General features: G+C 40.5%; 1 protein-coding gene across 1 annotated transcript in view; it reads right to left on the bottom strand.

Annotated features, from left to right (window-relative positions):
• Window positions 1-1,036, bottom strand: part of LOC140378173 (homeobox protein MSX-2-like) — a 2,065-nt gene extending 1,029 nt beyond the window's left edge. The window contains exon 1 of the mRNA XM_072463890.1: window positions 314-1,036. Within this exon, the coding sequence (XP_072319991.1) occupies window positions 314-677 (364 nt within the window). The 5' untranslated portion in view covers window positions 678-1,036. The remainder of the gene's footprint in view (window positions 1-313) is intronic.
• Between the last annotated feature and the right edge of the window lie 13,902 nt (window positions 1,037-14,938).

The following is a 14,938-nucleotide window of genomic DNA, read 5'->3' on the forward strand; positions in this document are numbered from 1 at the left end:
GGAATGATTAGCCTACAACAGGATAAACCGATGTGTCTTTCACCTGGGGCCCAAACACGTTTTAAAATTTTGAAATGTACTTAATAACCTAAAAACCAATAAGCAAAACAAATTAAAGCACCAATCCTCATGTTTCAGATGTAGTCATTTGCACCTCACACACTCATAGTGATTTTTGAAATAGCCCACCTCAAATGTGCAATTGCGCAAAGTTCACCCATCCTCACATAAAACATTCCTATTACGTGCATTTTTTAAAGTATAACCATAAGCATAAGCCCTCTATTGCACCTTTAATAAATGATGAACTTACTCGGTGGAGGAGAGAAGGAGGCCGTCTGGAACCAAGTGCTCTGGTCTTTGTCGTTCTGCGCGCTGTCTTCACTTGGAGAGTGGGAACTCTGCGCGCTGTCTCCGGCCGTTCTGTCCGTGTAAAAAGTCCTTTGCGGGATCTGTGGCTGTGGCTGCGGACTCCCGGTCTTGTTGAGGGACAGCGCCAAGTCTGTGGAAGAGTACGAGGTTCGACAGGTTGTCTTCTTTGCAATGAGCGACTCCACGCTGAACGGGAGGCTGCTCCGGTGAGGCTTGTATCCTTTTTCCGCGCTCATGTCTTTGGGCTCCTCGTTGTCTGTCTCCTCTTTTCCATCTCGTGACGGCGACTCCTGTGCGTTACTCATGTCGAGGCGAGAACTGGCCACGTCCGTGGGTCCGCGTTGGCCACGAGAAGTTAGTTCGAATCCAGCCCTCAGCCTTGTCAGTCTTGTCAATAGCCCTGGCCGGGACGGGGGTCGTCTATAAAAGGGCAGGGGCTGTTTTACTCTAGCAAAGCCTCCAATCCGCTGCGGGGACTGACATCATGACGTTGATGAGCTGAACGCTGATTGGCCCGCTGCCTCGCAAAAGGAACATCAAGAGGACTTTGAAAGGAAGAAGAAGTTAATCATACAGACCCCATGCGGCGCGCACCCATTGAAGGCCCTCACAAAAGTGGCTTAGACCAATTTTAGCGCAATTAAGCAGTGGGGAGGACTCCTGGCCATTTCCATCCATTAGGAGCAGCGTCCTCCCCTACTGTATGGGAACTAAAGAGCCCCACTGACATTATCAAAGCGAGACTACTTCTATCGCACTTCAGAGGAGCGCGCGCTTTGAAGACAACCACTCTTTAATATTTACAAACGATGTTTAGAGGATGGCCTGCAGCATTGAACCCAAACGTTAAAACTATTCTCAAACCAAACAAAAGCGACAGAAATTGATTAGGCCTGAGCGTTGGTCACACAACATTACAGCAATTTAGGAGCTGTCATTCGCTCGTCTCGCGCACAATGGCCCCAGTTGAGAAGCAACAGGCGTTTCTCCTTTCTCCAGGTCAGAGCATTTAATAAGCCAGACGAGTTGTGTTGTGCAAGGCGCCAGACTCGGCGGGATCAAAAAAAAAAGAAGATATACCTCGCGGGGAGAGAGGGGAAGGAGAGGAGGGTAAATAAAAGAGGCGAACAGTTAACTCCACTTAACCAATTGTCCTACAGATATTTCATAGTCCACTGCGTAGTGCAGGGAGCGGGGGCACACCGAGGCTCTAGTCACTCACTGTTTTTAATGTTTAAATAATGGACTCAGGACAATGGAGTTTGTTTACAGCAACTGTGATTTCTGGGATCCAGGGTGCGCTTCTATCAGATCAATATGAGATCAGGCCGTACTAATTGGTTAACACCGCACTTATCTGTCTATTATCTCTACTTTTACTTAACACCGGTTAGTCTCTGTGACTGATTGACTGCTTAAACGAGTTAACACGTCACAATCAACCCAATCTTTGCAGCCCATGTCCACATGAACAATAGCCTTTAGACTAATACAAATTCCAAGATTCAATTAGGTGAAATATATAAAAGTAAGTTCTATCAAGGAGGGCGCTAAAACCCATCACACTAGTCAATGTATTTGTACTGTGAGTAAATATCAATATAGTCACCTTTCTTCTACTCGTAAGCTATGTTATGAGTGTCTAACAAATGAAATGAAGCACAGACACCAGATACAGTTCAATAGGACTCTGGTGAACAGTTGGAAGGAACAGTTTAGGTTCAGGTCAATGAGTCACCTTGAGTCAAACCTGATGTTTTAGTCACTGCTTGATTTCCTTTGTGACGCATGGGACTCTGCCGTTTGCCTTTAAACCGTCCCATCGAATCTGCCCGCAGTGCTGTCTTATAATGTACAATATGGGTCCATGGGTTACCTGGTGTCCCTGGCGCCCTGTCCTCTGTTTCGCCCCTATCTTTGGGCCAAAAGACATTTTTGTAACAGCGTGCAGGCGGGTGAGCAGTGTCAAAAGGTGTTAGGGAGTTTGAAAGCAGATCTGAGCGCCAAGGTTAGAGAAACTCCACGGGAAGAGCTCTCCTCTCAGCTGGCACAACACACCTAAAGATTTTCACATGTCCAAGAGCACTCATGCTTCAACTGGACCACTTAGACACTTCACAATGTGTAGAGGGTCATGGCTGCATATAAAACAAACCAGGTCTCTAACTAGATTTAGTGTAGACACAAACGGAGGTGTCAGTCAATGCAAATAATTTGTGTTGAATTGCAGCACTTATATGCAATTATTGTCTGCAACAATAGAGTGGTGTATTTTTCTAATTCATAAAGGGGAAATATTATGCTAAATCAACTTTAATTTGTCTTTTGACGTGATGTGTTCTTTCATAAACGTATTTATCCCTGCATGTTTGCATAATCCTGTATCATTATTATTAGTAATAGTGCTCAGAAAACTCAGTGTCACATGTTCTAAAATGTTATGTAGCCACTTTTCAATAATAAAACACATAGATGACAATTTGCTGCTTCTTACGGTGACATGCCACTATGAAGAGGCCACTAGCAGCTCTGCAAGTTTGGTCTAGGGCTGTAGTCGACCAAAAAGATTCTTGGTGGACGAAAGACATGCCATGTGCATCAATTAGACGTGTGGAGCTGGTGAAAGCCTCCAAAACTACGAAGTGAGGGAACATTATAGCCATAGCCTTGGCAGAAAAGAAATAAAGGGAGAAAAAGCTCAATGATCTAAAAACAAAATTACTGGAGGTAAACCATGCCAAGAAGGGGAGTCCTCAAAAACTACTGGAAATTGAAAAGATAAGAAAAGAAATTAATTACCCGACCTTACAAGAAACAGTTAAGAAAATGCTCTCTAATGAACAAAGATATTAGGAGAGTGGATCAAAATGTTCCAAAAGATTAGCCTGGAAACTTATAACAAGCTGACCTTACTGGAAGATGATAAACAGTTGAGTCATTTGAAGGAAGTGGAGAACCCCTGGGTAAAATCTGTGCTTACGACATGGAAATAACTAATCAAAACATATAACCTAAACAAAGATGTTAAAATCATTTGATAGTATTTACGAATAAGGTATTATTATAACCAAGAAATTAAACGACGTAATGACAATTATTACCCTCAGACCAAAATTTGATCAAGGCTTATAAATGGGAATGATATCTAAGTGTGTACATTCCAGTGGAGGACAACAAAATCACATGTCTGGAGAGAATATTGCTGGGAAAATGTGCCACGTTTTTTCATAACATCATGTCAAGTGTTCATTATTCACAGGAAAATGCTGATTGCTGGAGAAATTGTGGTTGTCAGGAAGCAAACCACCATGTGTTTTCAGACTGTCCTCAAAAATATTGGAGTGAGCATTACCATCCCACTCAATTTTCGAACTATGTACTTGGGCCTCAGACCTCCTGCCATGGACACAATAAATGCGTACTTTTGGCAGCAGGAATTAAGGCCATCACAAAGTAATGGATGCCACACACCTCACCGACAATCAAGTAAAGGACATAATAACAGACATCAAACAAATGGAAAAACTGACCTTCAGCCTTAATTTGGAAATGGACACATTTGACAGACTTAAGACTAAGTGGGACTTTTATTTATTTATTTTAAGTTTAAATGTGCCATGATTTTGTGTTTAGTTGATGTCTATATGTGTTCTTATTTTGATTTTCACTCTGGTCTTAATGTGTGTATTGTTCTGCGTTTATTCTTTTAAAAATAGAAGAAAAAACATCAAAAAAATCTAAACTCTGAAGCATGTGTATGATCAGATAACATATCGGACCAAAACTAGTATTCACATGTAAAACAGAAAATTAAACTACTTCATTATTATATATTTAATCCCAGTAAAATGTAACCTTGCCACCAAGATGTATTCTCTTGATTTTTCTGAGTTCACAAACTCTTGAAGAACTCAATTCAGAGTGAGACACAGAGGAATCTGGCATGAGTCAGGTTAAGTAAAATCAATATACAATATATATATATATATATATATATATATATATATATATATATATATGTATATTTCAAAATATTTTGTGCAAAATGGGGGATGAGAGAGAAGGGAGGACATGCAGTTGGATTTGGGAATTAAACCCACGACCGGCGACTGGCTACACTTGGAGCCCGGCGTACGTGTGCTGTGCCTTGATGACTTCGGGCAGCACTAAGATCAATAATATTTTAACATATTTTATATGTTCGGATTTAGTTACCAAGCAAACCATTTGAGGCTTTGAAAACTGCATATCACCTATACAAAACAGTGCTTATTGTATCCAAAAAGGTTATTCTAACAACAATTCTATATAGTACTTTCACAAAACATACACGGCCATTTCAACTGCTTTAAATTGAGTGTTGTTTTTCTTCCCTCAGGCTTGTTTTTCTTCCCCCAGGCTCCCATAAATGTAACAATATATTCCTCACTTTTCTGCCTCATCATGGCTCTTATATGAAAGTGAGGCATACTGCATGGCACTTTAACTATTTGCACAGCATTTAAATCTGGAGTTTGCGCAACGCTATGGAAAATATTTTGACCTTTCATTTGACTTAACAAGTTGATCCCGTCCACATCAGACCCGCTTGAATCCTGCACTTAAATGCCAGTTTGACGTGGCCTGCCAAAGCCACTTCCTCTTGCGGCATCAGCGTGCCCTATGTTCCACTGTAATGAGGGAAATATTCTCCAAGTGAACCAAGCAAATTGCCTCCATCATGGCTTCTTTTTTGGGGGTTGTAAAAAAGCAATTAGGCAATAAAGAGTCCAGTGGAGCTTTTAGTTGAACGACAACAACAGTAAAGAGTTATTCCACACATACATTGGGGAGTAGAACAAACACAAAAGGTGACAATGCGATTGGTAATTAGGTTTGGCTTGCCGATGACCATATAAATGCACATTCTTGAGGAAAGTGTGTAGACAATACGAGTGGGCGAATTCGGTGGTGCACTGTGGACTCAGAGCTCTGTGTGGCTGCTCCGTGGTCACATTTACCAAACCAAGAATGTAGCCACAATCACACACACTGCTCACAGCCAGGGCCCTACAAGTGTGCAGCAAGAGAAGGGCTCTGTTCTGCTGCTGGCTTCAGTCCACACCAAGCCAAAGCTGAAAAATGACAGCTATTTGGTCAGAAATATCTAATATATTCACACTATAAAACATTATGACCTGTGATACAAGTGAAGTTTGGGCGATATGTTGGTTCTAATGGTCATTGGTGATATTAGGGGATGTTTTCATAGATAGATATTGGTAAAATAGTCCTGATAGGCTGGCAATTTTTCTCTTTTTCCAATTGGAAATAAATGCACAATTAAGCTAAAGAGGTGGCTGTGTATGTTTACACGATCATCAGAAAAATTGCAACAAATTGCATTATATTTGGGAAAATATATATTTCATTCTATTTTTCACAAAAGAGAAATGTTGATGTTGATATTGGTAAATATCAGTTATCGGCTGCCGCAGCAAGCAGCTAAAACTAAATATGAAATATAAAAAATCCATGGTGGACATATTCCAAAAGTAAAGTAAAGTTTATTATTATGATAATATAACCTACCATGTTTCTGTTGATGAAAAAATAATATTAATTGTTTAATTTTATTTGTTGACACTGTTGTACTTACAGAAGAAGAAAAAAATCCGCTACTGCATCACAACGTCAGTCAATATACTACACATCACTGCACTACACTAATGGTCACGAATAAAAAAATGTTGCTTAGCTTATGTATGTAAATAATAAGGATCATTTAATATTGTTAACTGCATTCCACAAGGCCAAAGCATAAACAAATGCACTTTTGGGATTTTTTACACTTCACTACAACTCTAATGTTCTTAGAAATTGTAGTTGCCATATCATATTTGCAAAATGTTGGTTTCTGCCTTATTCAATGATAACAGTGGACAAAACCAATCCGAAGTGACAGCTTGTCTGATGGTAATAATGTTATTGCAGGCACCAGAGGTCCCAACAAATGTGTGTGCTTGAATATCCTGAGATTACAATTTCAAAGTCCACCCCATGAAAAGTGGAACAAAGGCACCGGGTGGGAAGTTAAAAAAGCGGGGGTCTCTTTCAAATAAACATGCGTGGCCCGCTCCTGAATAGGACTTTTCCACGGAGCAGCCGGATTGGTTCTCAGAAGAGTCCCACAACAACGACCTGGAACAAACATGGAATCAGAACTCCAATATATTTAAAATTAATTTTATTACTTAACTATTTATGTGTTCTTTCCTCTTACCGGGTGAGGACGGGAAAGTAGATGGGGGGTCAGAGCTGCCCCCGTTTTTGTGCTATTGCTTAATGAGCCTGAAAATACAATTGCAGAGTTCTGGCTGTGAAGGAAGCCTGCAGGCTAGTGTAAATTAGCAGCGCGAGGAGGAAGCCCTGAGGCTGGGTCTTGCTGAGCGCTGAGAATAGAGAAATAGGAAAATCCTGTTAGCTCAAAGCCATTCAAGGCATCATGGCGTGTTTGTGGATCAAGAAATGAAGCCGAGGGACACTTGTTGCTTTAAAAACACTGCAGCATATGGGACATTACTGAGGTTTTTGGCTCATCTCAAAGCCATAATTCCAGTTTGCTCCGCACAATGGGCCTTTTCAGACACTGCTACAATCATCATTCAACTTAAATTTTCCATTCTTCTGTAGAGTCCGAGGCAGCGTCCCACACTGCACATGTCCTGCTCTTTTGACCGCTCCGCTCGGCATCTGTTGCCCAATGTCTGCCCATATCTGCATTTTAATGCTCATATCCTGCTGGGATGTTAACTTAAGGCCCACAGTAATTGATGGCTTCCACACTTCAGCATAGTCCCCCTTCTTCCTTCTACCATGCCGATTGTTGATATATCTGAGTGGTTTGGGGGTCTTTCACTCACCCATTGTTCTTTTATGGAGGAATTATAATAGACTAAAGGATGGAGAGAAAGGGCAGAGGCAGGGGGGACAGAAGAGGGCTGAAAAAGAGAGTGCTGCTGATATTTAGTGAACTCCAAGCGGGACTATTCTTTCTCTTTCTGCAAGTTTGGCACATGCCTTCTGTTACTAAGTGGCCGTGCTTTGAAAGAGGGCCATGCAGTGGCTCCAGTAGGTGCCTGGACTTACAACCCTGGCAGCTGTTGTGCCGTCTCAGCGGCTATAGAGCGCTCTCCACAGGTGAGCGCCACTGTGCAGATCCCAGTCTCCACTCTGTTCAATGGGCCTTTCTCAGGCTTTCAGCAGCAGCATAGGCACGCACTCAAAACACTACAATTATCTTTATCCATGGTCCTGCCTGGATTCAGGAGCAGTGATTTATATCTGAGTTTGACACTCTGCTCCTCTCTACTTACATTTTGTTGTTGCTTGTACAGTGGACAAGAACAAACAAAGATTTGCCAGTTTATTTAAACCAATTCAACGATAATCTCTTCTCTAAATGCTTAGACTGTGCTTCCCGCCTGCCATCACATACAGTAAACTGTGTGTAAATTGCAGCACACACTGCAGTGGTTGGCTCTTTATTTGTATAATGGCACAAGTGGAGTCTAAAAGCTCTCATCTGGGTTGGTAAACCGCTCTTAACAATGTTGTTGTTTTGGTTTGGAAACGTTTCACCAGCTCCTCCTTTTCTCTTTCTTCAGTGAGGAAATATTTTGCTGTTTGCTTTGGTCCTCTTTTCAGCGTTGCGAGCTGTTACATATTACTCCAAAGGTGTGGTGCCTCTTCACTCAAAGGCCTCCACTGTTTCCCCCAAACTGCTGCCAAGCTGGGCTATCTATTCATTTGGTTACTTAAGTGTAATTGCTCCCCTTTGAAGCCTCAGAGAGGCAAATGATTTGCTTTGGCCCTGGGGCAGTAGTGGTCACCGAGCCAGCGACCCCCTCCTGGTCTGAGAGCGTCGGAGAGACCGCGAGAGGCCAGCTCCCATACAGAGAAGAAATAATACAGCCAGGGCCGCTCAATTTCACCTCCTTTTCATCCCATTCTTTGAAAACTTTTTATTAACAACAGCTTTCTCTCTCATAGCGGGCGCCAGAGAGGGAGGGGTGGTGGAGAGGGAGGGGACAGAGGATATCAGCACGCTGTCCCCTTCACACACATCATCAATAGTGACAGGTCAAGGAGGCAGTGAGAAACCACTCTGCTCCGCTGCTCTAAACACCACTCATGTTTCATCTGCACAGCCCAGGGCCTGTCAGCTCGCCCACTGTCCTCATAAGTATACCTATACTCTTTATTGTGCACATAAAAGTGCATGTGATTCACGAAGCTTCACCCGGTGACAGTCTGTGGAGCTGGGCTGCACAAAGAGCCCATTTAATTCTCAAAATTACTGCACCACTTACTGTAATTGTCACAATTGTGAGCGCATTGACATTGTAATCTCATAATAAGATAATGGGGTCGAAACTGTGTACAGGAGTGTGATTAGAGGGGTGTAGCTCCCAAAAGGGGTTAAAATGTCAAGGGAGAGCATTCTCTTGTCCAGACAGAGACAAGCATATTGTGCATTTTGTTGGTGAAGGCTGTGACTAAAACTCTTTAGGATCCCTGTTTTGTTGTCTGATCTTTGGTCCTATGAAAAACATTACCTTCTAATGACTTGAAATATGAAGTTGTCTACAGTGCACTGCCAGAATGTAACAGCAAACCCCCTTTTAAGAGAAAAGAGCTTTAGAAATTGTCCGAGTTATCTAAAAGACTGAGTGGAGCCGCATCGAAGTGGACAGGCATCCATAAAAGCCAACCTGGTTATGAATGCTGCGTTTGACTTATATCATTTTGACTTTGAGGTTTTTAAGAGAGAAGTATTCCCTGCCGTGGAGCCAGATGGTAACAATTCTTGGACATATTACGAGCCGCTCTCTGCCAAACAGCATACCTTCAGGCTGTGTTTTCAGTGGGCTATAAAAGCCAATAATGTAATTTTGATCTATTTTATCAGATATCACCCAGCCCCTGCAACGTTTGTATAAGACACTGTTTAAAATAGGACAAGAAGTCTCTCTGTTTTGCTTTTCACTCTGTAAGTGCATAATTTTCAATATATGACCCGCTGGGCAACAGTGCTTGTTTGACTTAAAAGCTGAAATGTGCGTCTCAGAGCCAAAATGGTGAGGTTCTGTGTCTGTATTCTGGCATATGGGATTAAGTACATGTATAAATACAGTTGTAAAACCACTTCCAAATGCCCAATCGAGGGACACTGTCGCAAAGGATTGTCTCATGGCTCTGGTGCGACTATTTAAGGACTCCATGGTGTCCTGAAAGTAACTAATGAGCTTCGACACATAAAGAACCTGTCCTGGCCTCATTTTAACTGACTGATAAGTATTGACTGATCATTTGAAGGAATATTATCTTATTTTATCACATACTGCAGGTTATAAATTAAATATGGTTTATACTGTACTGAGAAGAATGAACAAAAAACATAACAAATCATTTGTTGCATTCTATGATTTTACATCTGAAATTTGGCATTAAAATAATTATGCCCCATACATTGATAAATCTCACCAACCACCTTCAAAGAATGCAAAGTCAGCCACAACAAAGCGGTGTGTGATTGAGCCCGTGAGCTCAGCTTTTCCATTGTGATCCTTGTTGTTTGAGTCCTGAGTGCATCACACGCACAACTGCCGGCCTGCTGTGTGGAATTAACTCGCACTAATGGCACTACACACTTTAGTTGCAGGAAATCGGACAGCCACGCTATAACTGCTAAAACGGTGATTAAAAAACCCAAATTGCCTCATGATGTTGGGCAATTAAGGAAGAGAGGGGTTGAGACGAAGGGGGGTGCACTCCAAATGTATTAGCAGTTTGTGGGATGTGTAAACAGCGTGCAGAGAGCTCGCCTTGTCTATTCAGGAAAATAAGACTTTAAAATAACCTTTGCCAAATGGGAAGGTAGCTAGTAAAGTATAATTAAAGAACACAATATTAAGTCTGTAATTTGCTCCTCTGTGAGATCATTAAGTGTCTCCTTGGCCCAGTTTAATGGCAAACAAAGTGCACATAATTAGACAAATAGAGAACTGGAGTCACGGCTGGCTGCGTGAGCTCTGAGTCTATGAAGACCAATCAAGTCCATTCTAACCTGTTTTGTCTTGTTATGTTCTCTGAAATGGACGAGCAACAACAAAGGTTACGGCAACAGTTGAAGACTTAACTCTTTTTAGTAAGCGCGGCAGAGAAATGCACTTGTTAAAATGGCTCCCAGAAATGAGAGAGCTTCAACATTTTTCCAACGTTTAACCTACTGACGCTTTGGTATTTGAACTTTTTTGCTTTCTGCTTAAAGGTGCACTGTGAACTTTTCTGCCTGCACGTCTGCATCGGGATGTTATTGAAATATGTATATGGAAAAAATCAGAAATGCTGGTGTCAAACCCTCCATGAGAAAAGTTACACAGTGCATTTTTATGCACGTTATTTCTCTTGTTCATAAAGTTGTTTCCAATCCAGTGTAAAACTTGATAATTATTAAGGTGAAAGTTCAAGTGTTTGGCTACATTCTTGAAGTCAAATATGGGTTATGATTTAAGTCACTTGCCAAATGGCCCCTGCACTTCCTCATTATAGTAAACATAACACAATAACTAACTTGACCATACAAATACATTACTTTGGTTTTACTATTGCTCATACTTCTGAGGCTCAAGAACATTCAGTTTGAGAAAAATGAATATCGATATTTTTTGGGAGAAACCTGACAAAGAGTTGGATGATATTATGAGTTGTGTATGTGTTAAAACATATCAGACAAATGTGAAATGTCTGCAACTATTCACAAAAGTGCAGAAATATCAGCCTTATACCCTCATATTTACTACATCACTTCTTTTTGAAGCATATTCTAGTATAAAGAGTATATTGATATCTTTAAAACAACATTCATAATGTTATCTAAATTTGATTTACCTCTAGTTTGAACTGGAGAATAAGGTAATTATTGTGTGATGATGAAATTAAACAGTGAACAACCTTGAAATAAAGACAAGAATATGTTATGTCAAGAGAAGCATTGCACATATTTAAATTAATTGACTGGTGAATGATTCCTCTTTAAAATACTACTTTGGCTTCCTTATGCTAGACCATAGCTACGTGTAATAACGACCGAGAGCGTGAGTAGAATGAGAGATTTTAAATTCAATATAGACTTTGTAAACACAATTATATTTCCAGGGAGCAGTTTGATGAACACCGCAGAATGAGACTTTATAGGTGCCATAGATAATCAAGTTGCGGCCTGTGATCAAACGACATGCATCGGCTTTTAATCATATCTGACCTTTTTAACAAAACATGTTCCTCATTTAAGATCAGAGGAGCGCTGTACCGCGGGGTTTATCTCCTCATTCTCATATCCCCTTGATGCTTGCACCGCTTGTTAGGAGCCATTGTCAATAACAAACACAAACTTTTGCCATGATAAAGCAAATTGGACAAAAGAGCCTAAACACAGCACTGTCTTTGTCCCTCGTCTCAAACTTTTTTCTTTTTTTGGGGGTGAATTTGTGGTTGTGTGCAATCCTCTAACAAGCTCCATCTTTGACCCAGGTTGTATGTTTCCAGAAATGTCATGTCTTGTAAGTCAAGGAAAGACTTTAATGTCCACATGATTTAACATTAAAGCCGGGGGATTCAAACAGTGGGGCCTAGTGCCAGAGAGGTAGTAATATACCCCTAAATGAGAAATAGTAAATGCTAAATACATCCTACGGTTCATGGGAGCGGGCTGAGGAACAGGGAGCTTCTGTGCAAACTTTTATTAGACATGCACGGGATACATTTCTCTTTCAGATGCAAGCTGAACTTTTACTTTTACTTGAGGTGCATATAATGTGATCCATGGCATTCAGTGACTATATACCTAGAAGTACTGTATGGTAAATGTCCTTCCCAGAGCAGCAACTGTCTCTTTATCAAGGCTTGGGACGACAAAGATACTGGCTTGAATAGGACCATGAAAGGATAAAACCAATGAGCAAATGCACAGAAAAATACGTAGATTAAAAGGGAATTTGCAACTGAAACTCACGTGCAAACAGGAAAAACAAGCCTACAAAGTATTTGTATAAATAGACCAATATATCAGTTGGCCGCTATATTGGGCGGATATTTTAACTTCTTAGCGTTTCAGTTATCGGCCTTAAATATCCTGCATAGGCTACTATTTTGTTTGGGCCAACCAACTGCTAAAAGGAAAGATATAAAGCTTTATTTTAACGTGTTAGTGAGATAATGGCACTGCACAAAATAACAGGGTCTACAAACAAAACAAAATTGTATTGAAATGTTTACTGTGCAGTGCAGTAGATAATAATTAACTCTGAAGTCATTTCTAATCATTTAATTTGGATAAAATTATAATTATCCCTACATATTAGGAAAAAATATTGGCAGAGCTTATCGGCCAATGGCTTCTAATATATTGTTTGATCTCTCTCTAAAACCTTAAATATATGTTAGTTACTGACTCCTTAAATAAATATTTCAAAGTTGCCTTAAACGTTCGCTGCTACATTTTACCTTTAGGCAAATGTAAACAAATATCTCTTCCCACCTCAAAAATATCCTATATATTACAAATATTTATTCATGTTTCCCTTCTGCTTTTTTTAAATGTATTTTGGGTGCTATTTCACTTTGTAAACAAGTTGCCTGCCAACACAGACCTGGCCTTCATCACGCAACCATCCAAACAGACTGACGTTCCTACAAATTAGAACATATTACATGTTTTCGTACTGCAATAGAGATTGACTTAAATCCATTAAACGGCACACACATACTTTCCATGGCTTTAAATAAGAAAAATAAAGTGAAAACAAAGACAACAATGAAAGCACCGTATCTGAGAAGGCTCTTGGTTTTCGCACTGACCACAGCTTTTGTCTGAGGTTTTTGCCGAGCAGTAATCAGGTTTGGAAAGGTCGGCGAAACTCACGGTGCTCTTCAAGACACAGTTTTGTCCAGTAAAAAAAAAAAAACACACACACACACACACTGTACTCTAAATCTTTATTCAGTTCAAGCTTGTTTGTTATACATTTCTATATGTTTGTTTTCCTGCATTGCTTCGGGCCACTTTCATTTTCAGAAAACACTGCTTCAATTAAGTGTGATGGAACCCATGTGTCCCTTATCGGGGCCGGTATCTTCTTCTACCGTTGGCCTTTGAAATGGTGGACCGTAATTGGGCTTTAAAGGCAGATTGTCCCAGGGTGCCGCCGCCGCCCGTGCCTGTCCGAGCGGATCAGCTGACTGCCACAGAGTCTGCATACCTGTGGCAGCCGGCTTAAGTGGTTCTGTATGGAGACAGTGGCCGCGGGGAGAGCAGCTTTGGCCAGGAAGCCTCGTCTAGGGCCCGGAGCAGCGGACAGGAGGCACAAGGTGTTCCACTCTGGGTTGATCGCTTTATACGGTTTGTCTGAAGTCTGACACTGTGTGAAAATAGATTTGAGTCACACCGACGTAAAAATACAGATAGTGTTTCAAAGTGCAGTAGATTGCTCTTCTCAATGTTGGTAGAAGCACAGATTTGGAGCTATATGTCATTTGATGTTACAGTGACCTTGGTATTCTGCTAATGCATTTTTGATACAGTGATTCAATTGTCATTTGAATGTATTTTCATAAGAAAGAATAATGCCCAGACAAATATGCCCAGAGTAAATCATCGTACTGTATTGCACACTTTATGCTAGTTGGCTTATAGATAAAAACAATGTCGTTTCTTACTCTTACAATAATTGAAATACGGGGGTCCTCAGGGCAGCTGTTCAGGAGCTTTGCTGTTTTCAATATTGACTAATGACCCGCCTCTTGTCTTAGATTGTGATGTACTCAGACAACACCATCATCTGCCTTCTTCATCAGCCGATGTACTGTCCAGCACCTTGAATAATGATCTGAAGTCTGTTGTCATATGGGCTTAAGCAAATAAGATGGTTATTTTAATTGGATTTGACATTAAAGGCAAATGTTAGTCATGGTACAACTCCCAATCAAGGGTGTTATGGGGGATATTAGAAGCATGGCCATCTACTCGTACCTTTGCTTTTCAAATAAGCGCCATAAGATTTATGGATATAATTGTGAATATTTTCTTTATTTAATTTAGTGACACCAAACTCAGAGCTTACATAAAAATTACATCCAAAATCTACTACAACCTTTTCCATATGAACCTTTCTAACTATTGCCATGGTTAATTATGATGATTTAGGAATATTAATATTCAAAAAATGTAACACGATGTTTCCAAAAAATGTATGGCATTGACGATATATATATATATTTAAAAGATTTGCATGTTTGTCTATTATTGCTACAAAGTAATAATCTAAGCACACTACACCCACCAAAAGTGTTAGAAGGAAAGCTTCCTGAATGCAGCCCTCTGAAAGTCTGAAATGTTAATATAACTTAACTGCCAATAAAAGTTAACCTTTGGGAGTCCATAAATAATTGAATTGTTTCACATAGGCTAATAATGATATCTGACCGAAACCCGTGTCATTATGCATTTGATAATTGATTTGCTCAA

This window comes from Eucyclogobius newberryi, unplaced genomic scaffold (genome assembly GCF_026437365.1).
Source record: "Eucyclogobius newberryi isolate DKJ021-1_F unplaced genomic scaffold, fEucNew1.0.hap1 SCAF_4, whole genome shotgun sequence".
NCBI classification, from domain to species: Eukaryota; Metazoa; Chordata; class Actinopteri; order Gobiiformes; family Gobiidae; genus Eucyclogobius; species Eucyclogobius newberryi.